General features: G+C 61.0%; 1 protein-coding gene and 1 long non-coding RNA gene across 3 annotated transcripts in view; one reads left to right on the top strand and one right to left on the bottom strand.

Moving 5' to 3' along the window:
• Nucleotides 1-187: 187 nt before the first annotated feature.
• On the bottom strand, nucleotides 188-21,041 carry PPP2R1A (protein phosphatase 2 scaffold subunit Aalpha). 2 transcript variants are annotated; one of them, XM_059872918.1, is made up of 15 exons: nucleotides 20,881-21,041; nucleotides 20,166-20,256; nucleotides 19,785-19,885; nucleotides 18,089-18,321; nucleotides 15,011-15,158; nucleotides 13,348-13,503; nucleotides 12,504-12,618; nucleotides 12,341-12,411; nucleotides 11,289-11,423; nucleotides 9,492-9,665; nucleotides 7,382-7,442; nucleotides 5,898-6,052; nucleotides 3,466-3,608; nucleotides 1,470-1,561; nucleotides 188-378 (listed from the first exon to the last, which is right to left on the bottom strand). In XM_059872918.1, the coding sequence occupies exons 1-15, from the start codon at nucleotides 20,956-20,958 to the stop codon at nucleotides 362-364; spliced, it is 1,770 nt and encodes a 589-aa protein (XP_059728901.1). In that variant the 5' UTR covers nucleotides 20,959-21,041; the 3' UTR covers nucleotides 188-361. The 2 variants fall into 2 exon arrangements, 1 of the variants encoding a protein (XP_059728901.1); XR_009490169.1 differs by lacking the exons at nucleotides 188-378; nucleotides 1,470-1,561; nucleotides 3,466-3,608 and adding an exon at nucleotides 5,254-5,291 and having other exon boundaries at nucleotides 5,651-6,052.
• LOC132341383 (uncharacterized) overlaps nucleotides 13,173-21,580 on the top strand; it is a 62,740-nt gene continuing 54,332 nt past the window's right edge. Inside the window, exon 1 of the long non-coding RNA XR_009490170.1 lies at nucleotides 13,173-13,209. This is a non-coding gene — a long non-coding RNA (uncharacterized LOC132341383). The remainder of the gene's footprint in view (nucleotides 13,210-21,580) is intronic.

Here is a 21,580-nt window from a genome sequence, read left to right on the forward strand (position 1 = left end):
TGCGCGAGCGCAAAAAGGCGTGGCCTCCGCTTAAAGGGCCAGCGCGGTTTTAAATTTAAAAATGAATGAAAAACGTTAAAATTTCATTAAAATAAGATTTAATTAAAGTCTCGCACCACGTGACGCGCGCTGAGCCCGCCCCTCCCCTCCCCCTCCCCCCCCCTCCCCCAAAAAAACGACACCGGAGCCTCGTTGTGGTTTTTATTAACGGCGAAATCATCGTTAATTAATAATTAATGAGTTAATGAATGAACAGCGGGGTGGGGGAGGGGAAGGGGGGATGGGGGGGAGGGGTGGCACCGTCCTGGGGTGGGGGAGGGGCGGTCACAGCGCCGGTCACATGCGGGGGGGTCCGGGGGGGTCAGGCCAGCGCCAGCACTGCGGGGGAGGGGAGAGAGGCGTCACCTGAGCTCACCTGAGCTCACCTGGGCATACCTGAGCCTCACCTGAGCCTCACCTGAGCTCACCTGGGCACACCTGAGCCTCACATGGGCACACCCGAGCTCACCTGGGCACACCTGAGCTCACCTGGGCACACCCGAGCTCACCTGGGCACACCTGAGCCTCACCTGAGCTCACCTGGGCACACCCGAGCTCACCTCGGCACACCTGAGCCTCACCTGAGCTCACCTGGGCACACCCGAGCTCACCTCGGCACACCTGAGCCTCACCTGAGCTCACCTGGGCACACCTGAGCTCACCTGGGCACACCTGAGCGCCCTACCCAAGCCCCTCAGTGTCCCCTCTTTGTCCCCCCAGGTGTGCCCAAATCTCCCCTTCAGGTGTGCCCAGGTTTATCTCAGGTGTATCCCCAGAGAGTCCCAGGTGTTCCCCCAGGTGTCCCAAATTCCCCCCCAGGTGTGCCCAGGTGCATCCCAGGTGTCCCCAAGTATCCCAGGTGTCCCCCAGGTGTGCCCAGGTGTCCCAAACCTCCCCCCAGGTGTGCCTAGCTGTCTCAGGTGTCCCCCCAGGTATATCCCAGGTGTGCCCAGATGTCCCCAGGTTCCCCTCCAGGTGTGCCCAGGTGTGTCCCAGGTATCCCAGGTGTGTCCCCAGGTGCATCCCAGGTGTCCCCGAGTATCCCAGGTGTCCCCCAGGTGTGCCCAGGTGTCCCAAACCTCCCCCCAGGTGTGCCCAGCTGTCTCAGGTGTCCCTCCCAGGTATCCCAGGTATATCCCAAGTGTTCCCAGATGTCCCCAGGTTCCCCTCCAGGTATCCCAGGTGTATCCCCAGGTGTACCCAGGTGTGTCCCCAGGTGTGCCCAGGTGTCCCAAACCTCCCCCCAGGTGTGCCTAGCTGTCTCAGGTGTCCCCCCAGGTATATCCCAGGTGTGCCCAGATGTCCCCAGGTTCCCCTCCAGGTATCCCAGGTGTATCCCCAGGTAGCCCAGGTGTATCCCCAGGTATCCCAGGTGTGTCCCCAGGTGTGCCCAGGTGTGTTCCCCAGGTGTGCCCAGGTGTGTCCCTCACCTGTCAGCGCCTCCTGAGCGAAGTATTTGACGTCGACGTCCTGGTCCTGCGTCAGCTTCTCCAGCACCGGCTTCACCTCGGTCTGCAGCGTCCTGCAGGTGAGACAGGTGAGACCCACAGGTGAGAGACCCACAGGTGAGACAGGTGAGACCCACAGGTGAGACAGGTGAGACATGGACAGGTGAGATAAGGACAGGTGAGGTGGGACAGGTGAGATATGGACAGGTGAGATGGGACAGGTGAGATATGGACAGGTGAGATATGGACAGGTGAGATATGGACAGGTGAAATATGGACAGGTGAGATATGGACAGGTGAGATACAGGTGAGACCGACAGGTGAGATATGGACAGGTGAGATATGGACAGGTGAGATGGGACAGGTGAGATGGACAGGTGAGACCGACAGGTGAGATAAGGACAGGTGAGATATGGACAGGTGAGATGGACAGGTGAGACCGACAGGTGAGAGACCCACAGGTGAGACAGGTGAGATATGGACAGGTGAGACATGGACAGGTGAGATATGGACAGGTGAGATATGGACAGGTGAGATATGGACAGGTGAGATAGGACAGGTGAGATAGGACAGGTGAGATATGGACAGGTGAGATAAGGACAGGTGAGGTGGGACAGGTGAGATATGGACAGGTGAGGGACAGGTGAGATAGGACAGGTGAGACATGGACAGGTGAGATGGGACAGGTGAGGGACAGGTGAGATATGGACAGGTGAGATATGGACAGGTGAGATATGGACAGGTGAGATGGGACAGGTGAGATAAGGACAGGTGAGGTGGGACAGGTGAGATATGGACAGGTGAGATATGGACAGGTGAGATATGGACAGGTGAGATATGGACAGGTGAGATGGGACAGGTGAGATAGGACAGGTGAGATATGGACAGGTGAGAGAGGACAGGTGAGATAAGGACAGGTGAGATATGGACAGGTGAGGGACAGGTGAGATAGGACAGGTGAGACATGGACAGGTGAGATGGGACAGGTGAGGGACAGGTGAGATTGGACAGGTGAGATATGGACAGGTGAGGGACAGGTGAGATATGGACAGGTGAGATGGGACAGGTGAGATAAGGACAGGTGAGGTGGGACAGGTGAGATATGGACAGGTGAGATGGGACAGGTGAGATATGGACAGGTGAGATAAGGACAGGTGAGATATGGACAGGTGAGAGAGGACAGGTGAGATATGGACAGGTGAGATAGGACAGGTGAGATGGGACAGGTGAGATGGGACAGGTGAGGGACAGGTGGGACAGGTAAGGGTCAGACAGGTGAGATATGGACAGGTGAGACAGCTGAGGCACAGGTGGGACAGGTGAGACCTGTAGGACACGGACAAGCAGGACAGGTATGAGACCTAAACCAGTACAAACCAGTTCAACCCAATAAAACCAGTACAAACCAGCCCAAACCAGTGCTCCCAGTCCAAACCAGTATAAACCAGTATAACCAGTACCCGCTGTCCAGGATGGGCCCGATGCGCTGCAGCACACCAGTATAACCAGTATAACCCAATATAACCAGTACAAACCAGCCCAAACCACTCCAAACCAGCCCAAACCAGTGCTCCCAGTCCAAACCAGTATAAACCAGTATAAACCAGTACCCGCTGTCCAGGATGGGCCCAATGCGCTGCAGCACACCAGTATAACCAGTATAACCCAGTATAACCCATTATAACCCAATAAAACCACTCCAAACCAGCCCAAACCAGTATAAACCAGTGCTCCCAGTATAAACCACTCCAAACCAGTATAAACCAGTGCTCCCAGTCCAAACCAGTATAAACCAGTATAACCCAGTACCCGCTGTCCAGGATGGGCCCGATGCGCTGCAGCACACCAGTCTAACCAGTATAAACCAGTATAACCAGTATAACCCAGTATAACCCAATAAAACCAGTACAAACCAGCCCAAACCAGCCCAAACCAGTGCTCCCAGTCCAAACCAGTATAAACCAGTATAAACCAGTACCCGCTGTCCAGGATGGGCCCGATGCGCTGCAGGGACTTGGCCACGTTGAAGCGAACGTTGGCCACGGCGTCGGCGGCCATGCGCAGCACGGTGGGCAGCATCTGCGTGGTGGTCACCTCCTGGCCACACACCTCCGACAGCACCTGCACAGGTGAGACAGGTGAGACAGGTGAGACAGGTGAGACAGGTGAGACAGGTGAGACAGGTGAGACAGGTGAGACAGGTGAGACATGGACAGGTGAGACATGGACAGGTGAGACATGGACAGGTGTGATGGGCCAGGGGCAGCATCTGCGTGGTGGTCACCTCCTGGCCACACACCTCCGACAGCACCTGCACAGGTGAGACAGGTGAGACAGGTGAGACAGGTGAGACAGGTGAGACAGGTGAGACAGGTGAGACAGGTGAGACATGGACAGGTGAGACATGGACAGGTGAGACATGGACAGGTGTGATGGGCCAGGGGCAGCATCTGCGTGGTGGTCACCTCCTGGCCACACACCTCCGACAGCACCTGCACAGGTGAGACAGGTGAGACATGGACAGGTGAGATGGGACAGGTGAGATGGGACAGGTGAGACATGGACAGGTGAGACATGGACAGGTGAGGTGGGACAGGTGAGATATGGACAGGTGAGATAAGGACAGGTGAGACATGGACAGGTGAGATGGGACAGGTGTGATGGGACAGGTGAGACATGGACAGGTGAGATGGGACAGGTGAGACATGGACAGGTGAGATATGGACAGGTGAGACATGGACAGGTGAGACATGGACAGGTGTGATGGGACAGGTGAGACATGGACAGGTGAGATGGGACAGGTGAGACAGGGACAGGTGAGACATGGGCAGGTGAGACATGGACAGGTGTGATGGGACAGGTGAGACATGGACAGGTGAGATGGGACAGGTGAGACATGGACAGGTGAGACATGGACAGGTGAGACATGGACAGGTGAGACATGGACAGGTGAGAGAGGACAGGTGTGATGGGACAGGTGAGACATGGACAGGTGAGATATGGACAGGCGTGATGGGACAGGTGAGATATGGACAGGTGAGACATGGACAGGTGTGATGGGACAGGTGAGACATGGACAGGTGAGATATGGACAGGTGAGATAAGGACAGGTGAGATATGGACAGGTGAGACATGGACAGGTGAGACATGGACAGGTGAGATATGGACAGGTGAGATGGGACAGGTGAGACATGGACAGGTGAGACAGGGACAGGTGAGATATGGACAGGTGAGATGGGACAGGTGAGACATGGACAGGTGAGACATGGACAGGTGTGATGGGACAGGTGAGACATGGACAGGTGTGATGGGACAGGTGAGACATGGACAGGTGAGATGGGACAGGTGAGACATAGACAGGTGTGATGGGCCAGGGGCAGCATCTGCGTGGTGGTCACCTCCTGGCCACACACCTCGGACAGCACCTGCACAGGTGAGACAGGTGAGACAGGTGAGACAGGTGAGATGGGACAGGAGAGACATGGACAGGTGAGACATGGACAGGTGAGGTGGGACAGGTGAGATATGGACAGGTGAGATAAGGACAGGTGAGACATGGACAGGTGAGATGGGACAGGTGTGATGGGACAGGTGAGACATGGACAGGTGAGATGGGACAGGTGAGACATGGACAGGTGAGATATGGACAGGTGAGATATGGACAGGTGAGACATGGACAGGTGAGACATGGACAGGTGAGACATGGACAGGTGAGACATGGACAGGTGTGATGGGACAGGTGTGATGGGCCAGGGGCAGCATCTGCGTGGTGGTCACCTCCTGGCCACACACCTCCGACAGCACCTGCACAGGTGAGACAGGTGAGATGGGACAGGTGAGACATGGACAGGTGAGACAGGTGAGACATGGACAGGTGAGACATGGACAGGTGAGACATGGACAGGTGAGATATGGACAGGTGAGACATGGACAGGTGAGACATGGACAGGTGAGATGGCACAGGTAAGATGAAACAGGTGGGAAAGGTAAGACAAGGACAAGGATTGGGGACATCCACACTTGTGCCCAGGTGTGGTTCTATCCCCCCCAGGTGTGCCCAGGTGTGCCCAGGTGTGCCCAGGTGTGTTCCTATCCCCCCCAGGTGTGTTCCTATCCCCCCCAGGTGTGCCCAGGTGTGTGCCCAGGTGTGCCCAGGTACCCACGTTGATGCAGAAGAGCGTGGTCATGCGGTGCAGGTAGTTGGGGTCGGCGGCCATGGCCAGCACCTTGGGCACGATGGTGCCCTGTGCCCAGGTGTGCCCAGGTGTGTGCCCAGGTGTGTTCCTATCCCCCCAGGTGTGCCCAGGTGTGTTCCTATCCCCCCCAGGTGTGCCCAGGTGTGTGCCCAGGTGTGTTCCTATCCCCTCCAGGTGTGCCCAGGTGTGCCCAGGTGTGTGCCCAGGTACCCACGTTGATGCAGAAGAGCGTGGTCATGCGGTGCAGGTAGTTGGGGTCGGCGGCCATGGCCAGCACCTTGGGCACGATGGTGCCCTGTGCCCAGGTGTGCCCGAAGCGCTCCACCAGCTTGCGCAGGTTACTGGTGGCGGCCTCGCGGATGGCGTACACTGCGGGAAACCAGTGCGGACCAGTTCGGACCAGTATGGACCGGTATGGACCAGTATAAACCAGTATGGACCGGTACAGACCAGTATAAACCAGTATGGACCGGTACGGACCGGTATGGACCAGTATAAACCAGTACGGACCAGTATGGACCAGTATGGACCAGTACGGACCAGTACGGACCAGTATAAACCAGTACAGACCAGTATGGACCGGTATGGACCAGTATAAACCAGTACGGACCAGTATGGACCAGTATGGACCAGTACGGACCAGTATGGACCAGTATAAACCAGTATGGACCAGTTCGGACCAGTACAGACCAGTTCGCACCAGTATAAACCAGTATGGAGCAGTACGGACCAGTATGGACCAGTACGGACTAGTATAAACCAGTATGGACCAGTACGGACCAGTATAAACCAGTATGGAGCAGTACGGACCAGTTCGGACCAGTACAGACCAGTATGGACCAGTATAAGCCAATATGGACCAGTTCGGACCAGTACAGACCAGTTCGCATCAGTATAAACCAGTATGGAGCAGTACAGACCAGTATGGACCAGTACGGACCAGTATAAACCAGTACAGACCAGTATGGACCAGTACGGACTAGTATAAACCAGTATGGACCAGTACGGACCAGTATAAACCAGTATGGAGCAGTACGGACCAGTTCGGACCAGTACAGACCAGTACGGACCAGTATAAACCAGTACAGACCAGTTCAAACCAGTTCAGACCAGTTCGGACCAGTACAAACCAGTACACACCAGTACCACCCACCCTTGGAACCCAGTTCCCTCCCAGTCCCTCCCAGTCCCCTCCCAGTCCCTCCCAGTCCCTCCCAGTCCCTCCCAGTCCATCCCAGTCCATCCCAGTCCCTCCCAGTCCCTCCCAGTCCATCCCAGTCCCTCCCAGTCCATCCCAGTCCATCCCAGTCCATCCCAGTCCCTCCCAGTCCCTCCCAGTCCCTCCCAGTCCCCTCCCAGTCCCTCCCAGTACCTCCCAGTCCCTCCCAGTCCCTCCCAGTCCATCCCAGTCCATCCCAGTCCCTCCCAGTCCATCCCAGTCCCCCCCAGTCCCTCCCAGTCCCTCCCAGTCCATCCCAGTCCCCCCCAGTCCATCCCAGTCCCCTCCAAGTCCCTCCCAGTCCCTCCCAGTCCCTCCCAGTCCCCTCCCAGTCCATCCCAGTCCCCTCCCAGTCCATCCCAGTCCCTCCCAGTTTGATCCCAGTCCATCCCAGTCCCCTCCCAGTCCCTCCCAGTCCCTCCCAGTCCCCTCCCAGTCCCTCCCAGTCCCTCCCAGTCCCTCCCAGTCCCTCCCAGTACCGTGATCCACCAGCCAGGCCATGCAGAGCGAGTTCAGTTTCTCATCGAAGAACTCCACGCCCTGGGGAGGGGCAGAGACACCAGTAAGGACCAGTATAAACCAGTATAAACCAGTATGGACCAGCATAAAGCAACCTAGGTCGCTCCAGACCAGTTGAAACCAGTATAAACCAGTACACACCAGTATAAACCAGTACACAGCCACATAAACCAGTATGGATCAGGGAGAGCAAACTCCTCCCAGTATATCCCAGTCCCTCCCAGTCCATCCCAGTCCCTCCCAGTCCCTCCCAGTGCCTCCCAGTCCATCCCAGTCCCCTTCCAATCCATCCCAGTCCATCCCAGTTCCCCCATAGGAATCCGTTACTCCACTCCAGTGCCCCATACACTGCTCCACTCTTCTCCCAGTCCCTCCCAGTCCATCCCAGTCCATCCCAGTCCCTCCCAGTAACTCCCAGTCCATCCCAGTAACTCCCAGTCCATCCCAGTCCCCTCCCAGTCCCTCCCAGTGCCCTCCCAGTGCCCCCCAGTCCCCCCCAGTCCCTCCCAGTCCCTCCCAGTTCCCTCCCAGTGCCTCCCAGTCCCTCCCAGCCCCCTCCCAGTCCTTCCCAGTCCATCCCAGTTCCCCCATACAAATCCGTTACTCCACACCAGTGCCCCGTACATTGCTCCACTCTTCTCCCAGTCCCTCCCAGTCCCTCCCAGTCCATCCCAGTCCATCCCAGCCCCTCCCAGCCCCCTCCCAGTATATCCCAGTCCCTCCCAGCCCCCTCCCAGAACCCCCTCCCAGTCCCTCCCAGCCCCCTCCCAGTCCCTCCCAGTGCCTCCCAGTCTGACCAGCTGGCCGGCCAGCAGCGGCATGTACTCAATGATGGCCAGCCGGACACACCAGAACCCCCTCCCAGTATATCCCAGTCCCTCCCAGTCCCTCCCAGTCCCTCCCAGCCCCCTCCCAGTGCCTCCCAGTCCCCTCCCAGTGCCTCCCAGTCCCCTCCCACTCCATCCCAGTTCCCCCATAGGAATCCGTTACTCCACTCCAGTACCCCATACACTGCTCCACTCTTCTCCCAGTCCCTCCCAGTCCCTCCCAGTCCCTCCCAGTCCATCCCAGTCCCCTCCCAGTCCATCCCAGTTCCCCCATAGGAATCCGTTACTCCACACCAGTGCCCCGTACACTGCTCCACTCTTCTCCCAGTCCCTCCCAGTCCCTCCCAGTCCCCTCCCAGTCCCTCCCAGTGCCTCCCAGTCCATCCCAGTCCCTCCCAGCCCCCTCCCAGTCCATCCCAGTGCCTCCCAGTCCATCCCAGTCCCCTCCCAGTATATCCCAGTCCCCTCCCAGTCCATCCCAGTTCCCCCATACGAAGCTCTAACTCCACCCTAGTGCCTCATACGCTGCTCCACTCTTCTCCCAGTATATCCCAGTCCCTCCCAGTCCCTCCCAGCCCCCTCCCAGTCCCTCCCAGTGCCTCCCAGTCTGACCAGCTGGCCGGCCAGCAGCGGCATGTACTCGATGATGGCCAGCCGCACACACCAGAACCCTCTCCCAGTATATCCCAGTCCCTCCCAGTATATCCCAGTCCATCCCAGTGCCCCCACAGAAGCCCATAGGAATCCGTTACTCCACACCAGTGCCCCGTACACTGCTCCACTCTTCTCCCAGTCCCTCCCAGTATATCCCAGTCCCCCCCAGTCCCTCCCAGCCCCCTCCCAGTCCCCTCCCAGTCCCTCCCAGTGACTCCCAGTCCCTCCCACTGCCCTCCCAGTCCCTCCCAGTAACTCCCAGTCCCCCCAATGCATTCCCAGCATTTTCGCAGCTCCCTCTGGTGGCGGCTTTGTGAACTGCAGCTTCCTCCCAGTCCCTCCCAGTCCCTCCCAGTCCCTCCCAATCCCCTCCCAGTCCCTCCCAGTGCCCTCCCAGTCCCTCCCAGTCCATCCCAGTCCCTCCCAGTCCCCTCCCACTCCATCCCAGTTCCCCCATAGGAATCCGTTACTCCACTCCAGTACCCCATACACTGCTCCACTCTTCTCCCAGTCCCTCCCAGTCCATCCCAGTCCATCCCAGTCCCCTCCCAGCCCCCTCCCAGTCCCTCCCAGTGCCTCCCAGTCTGACCAGCTGGCCGGCCAGCAGCGGCATGTACTCGATGATGGCCAGCCGCACTCTCCACTTGGCGTCCTCGGCCAGCTCGACGATGGCCGGCAGCAGCGACTGCGAGAGCTGCCGGATGCCGATCACCTCGTTCACGCAGTCCAGGTTGGAGATGATGTTCAGCCGCACCTCGGGGCACTGGGAGGGACTGGGAGTTACTGGGAGGGACTGGGAGGGACTGGGAGGGGACTGGGAGGGACTGGGAGGGACTGGGAGGGACTGGGAGGGACTGGGAGGGACTGGGAGGGCACTGGGAGGGACTGGGAGAGACTGGGAGGGACTGGGAGGGGACTGGGAGGGGCTGGGAGGGGACTGGGAGGGACTGGAAGGGACTGGGAGGGAGTGGGAGGGACTGGGAGGGCATTGGGAGGGACTGGGAGGGATTGGGAGGGCATTGGGAGTGACTGGGAGGCACTGGGAGGGACTAGGAGGGACTGGGAGGCACTGGGAGAGACTGGGAGGGACTGGGAGGGGACTGGGAGGGCACTGGGAGGGACTGGGAGGGACTGGGACACACTGGGAGGGCACTGGGAGGCACTGGGAGGGCACTGGGAGGGCACTGGGAGGGCACTGGGAGGCACTGGGAGGGACTGGGAGGGATGGGGAGGGGACTGGGAGGGCACTGGGAGGGACTGGGAGGGGACTGGGAGGGACTGGGAGGGACTGGGAGGGACTGGGAGGCACTGGGAGGGGACTGGGAGGGACTGGGAGGGACTGGGAGGGACTGGGATGGACTGGGAGGGCACTGGGAGGCACTGGGGGGGACTGGGAGGGCACTGGGAGGGACTGGGAGGGACTGGGAGGGAGTGGGAGGGCAGTGGGAGGGCACTGGGAGGGACTGGGAGGGACTGGGAGGGACTGGGAGGGCACTGGGAGGAACTGGGAGGGACTGGGAGGGACTGGGAGTTACTGGGAGGGCACTGGGAGTGACTGGGACACACTGGCAGGGCACTGGGAGGGCACTGGGAGGGGACTGGGAGGGCACTGGGAGGGACTGGGAGGGACTGGGAGGGAGTAGGAGGGGATTGGGAGGGACTGGGAGGGACTGGGAGGGGATTGGGAGGGACTGGGATCAAACTGGGAGGGACTGGGAGAGACTGGGAGGGGACTGGGAGGGACTGGGAGTTACTGGGAGGGGATTGGGAGGGACTGGGACACACTGGGAGGCACTGGGAGGGACTGGGAGGGCACTGGGAGGGCACTGGTTTATACTGGGATTTACTGGAGGAAGCTGCAGTTCACAAACCCGCCACTAGGGGGAACTGCAAAAACACTGGGAACGCGTTGTGTGCCCAGGTGTGCCCAGGTGTGTGCCCAGGTGTGCCCCCATGTGTTTCTGTGTGTATCCAGGTGTTCCCAGGTGTGCCCAGGTGTGTGCCCAGGTGTGCCCCGTTTATTTCTGTGTCTCTGTGTGCCCAGGTGTGCCCAGGTGCGCTCACCTCGTCCTTGAGCTGTGCCAGGAACAGGGGCAGCAGGTGTGCCCAGGTATACCCCCATGTGTTTCTGTGTGTGCCCAGGTGTGCCCAGCTGTGCCCAGGTGTACCCCCATGTAACCCCATTTGTTCTGAGGTGTACCCAGCAGTGTTACAGGTGTGCCCAGGTGTGCCCAGGTGTGCCCAGGTGCGCTCACCTCGTCCTTGAGCTGTGCCAGGAACAGGGGCAGCAGGTGTGCCCAGGTGTACCCCCATGTGTTTCTGTGTGTACCCAGCAGTGTTACAGGTGTGCCCAGGTGTGTGCCCAGGTGTGCCCAGGTGCGCTCACCTCGTCCTTGAGCTGTGCCAGGAACAGGGGCAGCAGGTGCTCCACCGTGTTGTCCTTGCCCAGGATCGGGGACAGCCCCATGATCACCGAGGCCAGCGCCGACTTCACGTGCTGGTTGGCGTCCGACACCAGCTCCTGCCCAGGTGCCACAGGTGAGCTCACCTGGCCTCGGGGGGGAGCCTCGCGGTGGCTCCGAGGCCGCCAGGAGGTGACCAAAGGTGTTCCCAGAGTGGTACACCACCCCAGGTGTGACCCCGAGGCGTGCCCAGGTGTGTCCAGGTGAGTCCCACCACCCCAGGTGTGCCCAGGTGAGTCCCACCACCCCAAGGTGTCCCCAGGTGTGTCCCCAGCATAGCTCCTCCACTCCAGGTGTGGCCAGGTGTATCCCAGGTGTGCCCAGGTGCCCTCAGGTGTGTCCCAGGTGTGCCCAGGTGTATCCCAAGTGTTCCCAGGTGTGTCCCAGGTGCCCCCAGTTGTTCCCAGGTGCCCCCCAGGTGTATCCCCAGGTGTGCCCAGGTGTATCCCAAGTGTGCCCAGGTGTTCCCAGGTGTGCCCAGGTGTATCCCAAATGTGCCCAGGTGCGCCCAGGTGTATCCCCAAGTGTGCCCAGGTACCCCCAGGTGTGCCCAGGTGTATCCCCAGGTGTGCCCAGGTGCCCCCAGGTGTACCCAGGTGTGCCCAGGTGTGCTCCAGGTGTGCCCCAAGTGTGCCCAGGTACCCCCAGGTGTGCCCAGGTGTATCCAAAGTGTGCCCAGGTGCCCCCAAGTGTTCCCAGGTGTACCCCAGATGCCCCCAGGTGCCCCCAGGTGTATCCCAAATGTGCCCAGGTGTTCCCAGGTATACCCCAAATGTGCCCAGGTGTGCCCAGGTGTATCCCCAAGTGTGCCCAGGTGCCCCCAGGTGCCCCCAGGTGTGCCCAGGTGTATCCCCAGGTGTGCCCAGGTGCCCCCAGGTGTTCCCAGGTGCCCCCAAGTGTATCCCCAGGTGTGCCCAGGTGCCCCCAGGTATGCCCAGGTGTGCCCAGGTGTGCCCAGGTGTGCCCAGGTGCTCACCTTGATGCAGGGCAGGATCTGGCCCATGATCACGGCCTCGCGGCAGTCGGGGGACAGGTTCTCACAGAACTCTGGGGATGCCAAATTTGGGTCAAAACCCACCAAAACCGGCTTGGGGACCCCAAGGACAGGTGGGCGGCCCCCGGCACAGGTGGGCGCTGACCTTTGACCTTGTGGGAGGCGGCGGCGCGCACCTCGGCCTCGCAGTCCTTCATCAGGCTCTGGAAGGCGCCCACCAGGTCGGTCTTGGTGATCTCGGGGCCCACGGCGCGCTGCAGCTGCGGGGACGCCGCCCAGGTGTGTCCAGGTGTGCCCAGGTGTGTCCCCAAATGTCCCCCAGAGTTCCCAAACACCCCCAGACCCATCCCAACCCCCACAAACCTCCCCAGAACCCACCCCCAGGTGCCCCCAGGTGCGTCCAGGTGCGCCCAGGTGTGCCCAGGTGCGTCCAGGTGTGTCCAGGTGTGTGCCCAGATGTCTTCTACAGTTCCCAAACCCTCCCAAATCCCCCCAAACCCATCCCAAACCTCCCCAGAACCCCCCCCCAGGTGCCCCCAGGTGCGTCCAGGTGTGCCCAGGTGTGTCCAGGTGTGCCCAGGTGTGTCCCCAAACACCTCTAAGAGTTTCCAAACCCTCCCAAACCCCCCCTAACCCATCCCAAACCTCCCCAGAACCCCCCACCAGGTGTGCCCAGGTGTGCCCAGGTGTGCCCAGGTGTGTCCAGGTGTGCCCAGGTGTGCCCCCAAACACCTCTAAGACTTTCCAAACCCTCCCAAACCCTCCCAACCCCCCCCAAACCCATCCCAAACCTCCCCAGAACCCCCCCCAGGTGTGCCCAGGTGTGCCCAGGTGCGCCCAGGTGTGCCCAGGTGCACCCAGATGTGTCCCCAAACATCTCTAAGACTTTCCAAACCCCCCAACCCCCCCCCCCAAACCCCTCCCAAACCTCCCCAGAACCCCCCACCAGGTGTGCCCAGGTGTGCCCAGGTGCGCCCAGGTGCGCTCACCTCGGTGAACTTGTCGGCCACCATGTAGCGCACGCGCCAGGACTTGTCCTCGGCCGCCTGGCGCAGCGTGGGCATCACCAGCCCCTCCAGCTCCTCCTGCGGCAGCAGCTGCGCGATGCTCACGCACGCCTCCACCGCCAGCAGCCGCACAGAGTCCTGCCCAGGTGAGCACAGGTGAGCCACAGGTGTGCTCAGGTGAGCCCCAAATGAGACACAGGTAACCCTGAGGTAACCCCCAGGTGACCCCCCCCACCATGTGCACGCCTCCACCGCCAGCAGCCACACTGAGTCCTGCACAGGTGTGCACAGGTGTGCTCAGGTGAGCCCCAAATGAGACACAGGTAACCCTGAGGTAACCCCCAAATGACCCCCCAGGTAATCCCCCAGGTGACTCCCTCTATGAATGCTTCTATGGCCAGCAGCCGCACTGAGTTCTGCATGCAGGTGCGCACAGGTGTGCACAGGTGTGCTCAGGTGAGCCCCAAATGAGCCACAGGTAACCCCCAAGTAACCCCCAAGTGATCACCCCCCACCATGTGCACGCCTCCACCGCCAGCAGCCGCACTAAGTCCTGCACAGGTGTGCACAGGTGTGGCACAGGTGTCCTCAGGTGAGCCCCAAATGAGCCACAGGTAACCCCCAGGTAACCCCCAAGTGATCGCCCACCCCCATGTGCACGCCTCCACCGCCAGCAGCCGCACCGAGTCCTGCCCAGGTGCGCACAGGTGAGCCACAGGTGTGCTCAGGTGAGCCCCAAAAGAGACACAGGTAACCCCCAGGTAACCCCCAAGTGATCACCCCCCACCATGTGCACGCCTCCACCGCCAGCAGCCGCACCGAGTCCTGCGCAGGTGTGCACAGGTGTGCACAGGTGTGCTCAGGTGTGCTCAGGTGAGCTCAGGTGAGCCCCAAATGAGACACAGGTAACCCTGAGGTAACCCCCAAGTGACCCCCCAGGTAATCCCCCAGGTGACTCCCGCTATGAATGCTTCTATGGCCAGCAGTCGCACTGAGTTCTGCACACAGGTGTGCACAGGTGTGCACAGGTGTGCACAGGAGTGCTCAGGTGAACCCCACATGAGACACAGGTAACCCTGAGGTAACCCTGAGGTAACCCCCAGGTGAGCCCCCAGGTAATCCCCCAGGTGACTCCCGCTACGAATGCTTCTATGGCCAGCAGCCGCACTGAGTTCTGCACACAGGTGTGCACAGGTGTGCCACAGGTGTGCTCAGGTGTGCACAGGCGAGCCCCAAATGAGCCACAGGTAACCCTGAGGTAACCCCCAGGTGACCCCCCACCCCCACCATGTGCACACCTCCACCGCCAGCAGCCGCACCGAGTCCTGCGCAGGTGCGCACAGGTGAGGCACAGGTGTGCCCAGGTAACCTCCAGGTGCCCCCAGATGTCCCCCAGGAGAGCCCAGACCCCCCCCAGGTGTGCCCAGGTGCCCCCCAGCTGTTCCTCAGGTGTCCCCAGCCACCCCCAGGTGCCCACAAGAATGTCCAGGTGACCTCCAGGTGTGCACAGGTAACCCCCAGCTGCTCCCAGCTGCCCCCCAGTCCCCCCCAGGTGTGCCCAAACCCACCCCCAACCACCCCAAGCCCCCCCCAGGTGCCGCCCAGGTGTGCCCAGGTGTGCCCAGGTGCGCCAGGTGCGCCGTACCTGCTCGTCGGAGGCCAGGTTGGAGAACATGGGGATGATCTCGCTCTTGACGTGCTCCAGCTCCAGCACCTTGGCGAACTCGCCTAGCTTGGAGGCGGCCGCGCGCCGCACCATGGGCGTGTCGTCCGAGCACAGGTTCCGGAAGTACCTGCGGGCACACCTGGGTGTCACCTGGGCACACCTGGGGGGCACCTGAATACACCTGGGTATGGCTCAGGGTCACCTAGGTACACCTAAGGGTCACCTATGGGCGTGTCGTCCCAGCACAGGTTCCGGAAGTACCTGCGGGCACACCTGGGGGGCACCTGGGGGGCACCTGGGCACACCTGAGGGGCAAGTGGCTACAGCTGGGGGGCACCTGAGTACACCTAAGGGTCACCTATGGGTGTGTCGTCTGCACACAGGTTCCGGAAGTACCTGCGGGCACACCTGGGTTACCTGGGCACACCTGGGGGGCACCCGGGCACACCTGGGTATGGCTCAGGGTCACCTAGGTACACCTAAGGGTCACCTATGGGCGTGTCGTCCGAGCGCAGGTTCCGGAAGTACCTGCGGACACACCTGGGTTACCTGGGCACACCTGGGGGGCACCTGAATACACCTGGGTACACCTAAGGGTCATCTAGGTACACCTAAGGGTCACCCATGGGCGTGTCGTCCCAGCGCAGGTTCCGGAAGTACCTGCGGGCACACCTGGGTTACCTGGGCACACCTGGGGGGCACCTGAATACACCTGGGTACACCTAAGGGTCATCTAGGTACACCTAAGGGTCACCCATGGGCGTGTCGTCCGAGCACAGGTTCCGGATGTACCTGCGGGCACACCTGGGCACACCTGGGGGGCACCTGAATACACCTGGGTACACCTAAGGGTCATCTAGATACACCTAAGGGTCACCTATGGGCGTGTCGTCCGAGCACAGGTTCCGGAAGTACCTGCGGGCACACCTGGGGGGCACCTGAGGGGCACCTGGGCACACCTGGGGGGCACCTGGCTACAGCTGGGGGGCACCTGAGTACACCTGGGGGGCACCTGAGTACACCTGGGGGGCACCTATGGGCGTGTCGTCCGAGCACAGGTTCCGGAAGTACCTGCGGGCACACCTGGGTGTCACCTGGGCACACCTGGGGGGCACCTGAGGGGCACCTGGGGTGCACCTGGGCACACCTGGGGTGCGTTGGTGACCCCGGGATGGAGCTGAGGACACCAGGGACGGGTTGGTGGCCCCGTGATCACCTGAATGGCCTCAAGGATGGACAGGTGACCCTGTGGTCACCCCAGTGACCCCAACCCCACCCCACTGACCCCAAGGATGGACTGGTCACCCCACTGACCCCATGGTCACCCCAATGACCTCACACCCACCTCAATGACCCCAAGGAGGGACAGGTCACCTGAACGACCCCGTGGTCACCCCACTGACCCCATGGTCACCCCGATGTCCCCAAGGATGGATTGGCCACCTCAACAACCCCATGGTCACCCCGATGACCCCAAGGACAGACTGGTCACCCCAGTGACCCCAAGGATGGATTGGTCACCTCAATGACCCCGTGGTCACCCCGATGACCCCAAGGACGGACTGGTCACCCCAAGGACGGATTGGTCACCCCACTGACCCCATGGTCACCCCAATGACCCCAAGGATGGATTGGTCACCCAACTGACCCCATGGTCACCCCACTGACCCCATGGTCACCCCGATGACCCCAAGGACAGACTGGTCACCCCAATGACCCCATGGTCACCTCAATGACCCCAAGAACGGATTGGTCACCTCAATGACCCCATGGTCACCCCACTGACCCCGTGGTCACCCCGATGACCCCATGGTCACCCCAGTGACCCTAAGGATGGACTGGTCACCTCAATGACCCCATGGTCACCCCACTGACCCCAAGGATGGACTGGTCACCCCAACGACCCCATGGTCACCCCGATGACCCCAAGGACGGACTGGTCACCTCAGTGACCCCATGGTCACCCCACTGACCCCATGGTCACCCCAATGACCTCACACCCACCTCAATGACCCCATGGTCACCCCGATGACCCCAAGGATGGACTGGTCACCCCACTGACCCCATGGTCACCCCAACGACCCCATGGTCACCCCACTGACCCCATGGTCACCCCAACGACCCCATGGTCACCCCACTGACCCCATGGTCACCCCGATGACCCCAAGGACAGATTGGTCACCTCAATGACCCCATGGTCACCCCGATGACCCCATGGTCACCCCAATGACCTCACACCCACCTCAATGACCCCATGGTCACCTCGATGTCCCCAAGGATGGATTGGTCACCCCAGTGACCCCATGGTCACCCCAATGACCCCAAGGATGGATTGGTCACCCCACTGACCCCATGGTCACCCCGATGACCCCAAGGATGGACTGGTCACCCCAATGATGGATTGGTCACCTCAACGACCCCATGGTCACCCCAATGACCCCATGGTCACCCCGATGACCCCAAGGACAGACTGGTCACCTCAATGACCCCATGGACACCCCACTGACCCCGTGGTCACCCCGATGACCCCATGGTCACCCCACTGACCCCAAGGACGGATTGGTCACCTCAATGACCCCAAGGACAGATTGGTCACCTCAACGACCCCATGGTCACCCCGATGACCTCACACCAACCTCAGTGACCCCAAGGATGGATTGGTCACCTGAATGACCCCGTGGTCACCCCACTGACCCCAAGGATGGATTGGTCACCTCAATGACCCCATGGTCACCCCGATGACCCCATGGTCACCCCACTGACCCCGTGGTCACCCCGATGTCCCCAATGATGGACTGGTCACCCCAATGATGGATTGGTCACCCCACTGACCCCGTGGTCACCCCACTGACCCCATGGTCACCCCGACGACCCCAAGGACAGACTGGTCACCCCAATGATGGATTGGTCACCTCAATGACCCCATGGTCACCCCGATGACCCCATGGTCACCCTACTGACCCCATGGTCACCCCACTGACCCCATGGTCACCCCGATGACCCCACGGACAGACTGGTCACCCCAGTGACCCCTCCCCCAGGCCGGCGGTCACTCACTGGCGCAGCTCGGCCTTGACGGGGCTGGAGACGCGCGGGTAGCAGACGCTGAAGAGCCCGCAGGCCGAGGTGCGCGACGTGAACCAGTCGCCCCCGGCCAGGCGCTTGACCAGCGGCACGAAGTGACCCTCGAGGTCCGGCGGCGAGTGCTCGTGGGACACGGCCCGCAGCGACTCCACCGCCTTGTCCCGCACCACCGTCTCCTCCACCGTGGCCAGGCTCTCCAGCGGCGGCTGCGGGGGGACATCGAGGGGACAGTGAGTGGGCAGGTGGACACTGGGTGGGCAGATGGACACGGTGTGGTCAGGTGGACACAGGATGGGCAGATGGACAGGGGATGGACAGAGGGATGTGGGATGGACAGGTGGACACGGGGCTGACAGGTGGACACGGCCCGCAGCGACTCCACCGCCTTGTCCCGCACCACCGTCTCCTCCACCGTGGCCAGGCTCTCCAGCGGCGGCTGCGGGGGGACATCGAGGGGACAGTGAGTGGGCAGGTGGACACGGGGTGGGCAGATGGACACGGGGTGGACAGAGGAACATGGCATGGACAGATGGACACAGGTGATCAGATGGACACGGGATGGACAGATGGACACAGGATGAACAGATGGACACAGGATGGACAGAGGAACATGGCATGGACAGATGGACACGGGGTGTTCAGATGGACACGGGGTGGTCAGATGAACTCAGGGTGGACAGATGGACACAGGGTGGACAGAGGAACATGGCATGGACAGAGGAACGTGGCATGGACAGATGGACACAGGGTGGTCAGATGGACACAGGGTGGACAGATGGACACAGGGTGGACAGGTGGACACAGGATGGACAGATGGACACAAGGCGGTCAGATGGACACAGGGTGGGCAGATGGACACAGGATGGACAGAGGAACATGGGATGGACAGATGGACACAGGTGATCAGATGGACACAGGGTGGTCAGATGGACACGGGGTGTTCAGATGGACACAGCATAGCCAGATGGACACAGGATGGTCAGATGGACACAGGGTGGTCAGACAGACGTGGGATGGACAGAGGAACATGGCATGGACAGATGGACACAGGATAGCCAGATGGACACAGCACGGTCAGATGGACACAGGATGGACAGATGGACAGGGGGTGTGTTTTAGCCCTGCCCAGGTGAGCTTTGATGTTCTGCAGGTGTGTTTTAAGCTTCCCCAGGTGTGTTTTAATCCCCCCAGGTGTGTTCTTGTCCCCTCCAGGTGTGTTCTTGTCCCCTCCAGGTGTGTTCTTGACCCCTGGTGTGGTTTTTGACCCCCCGAGGTGTTCCCCAGGTGAGTTTTTACCCCCAGGTGAGTTTTGGGGTTCCCCAGGTGAGTTTTTACCCCCCCAGGTGAGTTTTTACCCCCCCAGGTGAGTTTTTATCCACCCAGGTGTTCCCCAGCTGTATTTTTTGCCCCCCCCAGGTGTGTTTCGGGGTTCCCCAGGTGAGTTTTTACCCCCCCAGGTGAGTTTTTACCCCCCCAGGTGAGTTTTTATCCACCCAGGTGTTCCCCAGATGTATTTTTTGCCCCCCTCAGGTGTGTTGCGGAGTTCCCCAGGTGTGTTTTTACCCCCCCAGGTGAGTTTTTACCCCCCCCAGGTGTGTTTTTACCCCCCCAGGTGAGTTTTTGCCCCCCCAGGTGAGTTTTTACCCCCCCAGGTGAGTTTTTCTCCTACCAGCAGGCAGTGCACGAACTCAGGTCCCCCCACGAGGGCGGTGAAGGTGCCCAACTGCTCTGCCAGGGCCAGCAGCACCTCGTCCTCATCGTAGATGGTGTCTGTGACCGCACAGGTGACACACCTGTCACTCACCTGGCCCCCTGACACCTGTCAATCACCCCCAAGCCCCGCCCACCTCCACCAAACCCCACCCACAATCCAAAATCCGGGCGATTTTTAGCATTTCCCAAGGAATTTTGTGACCTCCCCACCCCCACATGGATTTGGGGACTCCTCCCCCCCAAATTTTGGGAGTTTCCCCTCAAATTTTGGGAATTTGCCCTCAAATTTTGGGAATTTCCCCTCAAATTCTGGGGCCTTCCCAGCAAATTTTGGTACCGGTGAGGAAAGGGAGGAGCTCGCTGCGGGTTCGCTCCACGCCCAGCGCCAGCGCGATGGTTGAGAGCTTCTTGATGCTGTTGAGGCGCAGCTGGGAGGGGAAAATGGGGGAAAATCAGGAAAATTTGGGAAAATGTAGGGGAAAAAAAGGCGGGAATCGCCCCCCTCATGAGGAAACCCCGCCCACAACCGGCCGCGGCCAATCAGGAGCAGCGTCTCATGGCTCTGCAGCGGCGTCGCGGCAGAGAGGAGGGCTCCGATTGGCTCCGCTAAGCCCCGCCCATGCAGGCGGCAGCCAATGGAGAGCGGCGCTGCCGCGGCCTCGCGCTGCCATTGGCTGCGGCGAGGAGGGAGCCGCGCTGCCCCGCCGCTAGGGGGCGCTGCGGCGGGTGGGGCAGATTCCCTCCCCCCTCGCCGAGCGCTGCCGACCAATCAAAACGCGCGTTACAAACCCAAATCGCCCCTCCAGCCAATCAGAACGCGCCTTTCACCGCAACCCCCCCAACCGCCCTAGATATGTAACGCCGGCGTCCATTCGCCCCCGCCTGAGGGGACCGGGCCGCCTCAACCAATCAGCGCCGCCGTCTCATGGCGGCCATCAGCACCGGGGCCGCGGACCTGCGGCGATGGCGGCCGGGCCCCGGTGGCCACGGAAGGGGCCCCGAAACGCCGGAAAGGCGCCGGGGGTATCGCGGCGAGGCCCCGGTAGCGGTACCTGCACGTCCTCGTTGCGGAGCTCGTCGATGAGCACCGCGATGGGGTAAAGCGAATCGTCGCCGTCCGCCGCCGCCATCTTCGCCGCCGCCGCCGCCCCGGCTCTGAGGGGCCGCACGGGGCCGCCCGCTCCGCTCCTGCAGGGCTTCCGCGGCGCTGATTGGTCGGCGCTGCCGCAGCGCCAGCCTACCGCGTCCTCTTATTGGTTCAGGCCGCTGTCTGTCAGATCAAGGCCCGCCCATGCGGACGGTGCGGTGACTCGCGCTCTGATTGGGCGACGCGGTTGATTGACAGCGCGCGGGCGGGGCGAGGCGTTGCTGGGCAACGCGGAGGCGCCAGGGACGAACTGGGACGAACTGGGAGCGAACTGGGAGCCGCTGGATCATACTGGGAATCCCCTGGGACCGGACTGGGACTCACTGGGTTATACTGGGACAAACTGGGACCCACCAGGGTCTGAACTGGGACATACTGGGTTATACTGGGACATACCGGGTTATACTGGGACAAACTGGGACCCCTCCGGTGCCAAACTGGGTTATACTGGGACAAACCGGGACCCGCCAGGGCCTGAACTGGGACATATTGGGTTATACTGGGACAAACTGGAGCCGAACTGGGACAAACTGGAGCCAAACTGGGACAAACTGATTCATATTGGGTTATACTGGGACAAACTGGGAGACACTGGAACCCCTCCT

Source organism: Haemorhous mexicanus, chromosome 39 (assembly GCF_027477595.1).
Source record: "Haemorhous mexicanus isolate bHaeMex1 chromosome 39, bHaeMex1.pri, whole genome shotgun sequence".
In the NCBI taxonomy this organism is placed as follows: domain Eukaryota; kingdom Metazoa; phylum Chordata; class Aves; order Passeriformes; family Fringillidae; genus Haemorhous; species Haemorhous mexicanus.

Excerpts from the sequence above, each read along its gene's own strand:
- PPP2R1A (XM_059872918.1), bottom strand. The coding sequence starts at position 20,958 with ATGGCGGCGGCGGACGGCGACGATTCGCTTTACCCCATCGCGGTGCTC. Across the intron at positions 12,619-13,347 it reads TGGCCGACAAGTTCACCGAG|CTGCAGCGCGCCGTGGGCCC; the intron begins GTGAGCGCACCT and ends GCGTCCCCGCAG. Across the intron at positions 12,412-12,503 it reads CGCCTCCCACAAGGTCAAAG|AGTTCTGTGAGAACCTGTCC; the intron begins GTCAGCGCCCAC and ends TGGCATCCCCAG.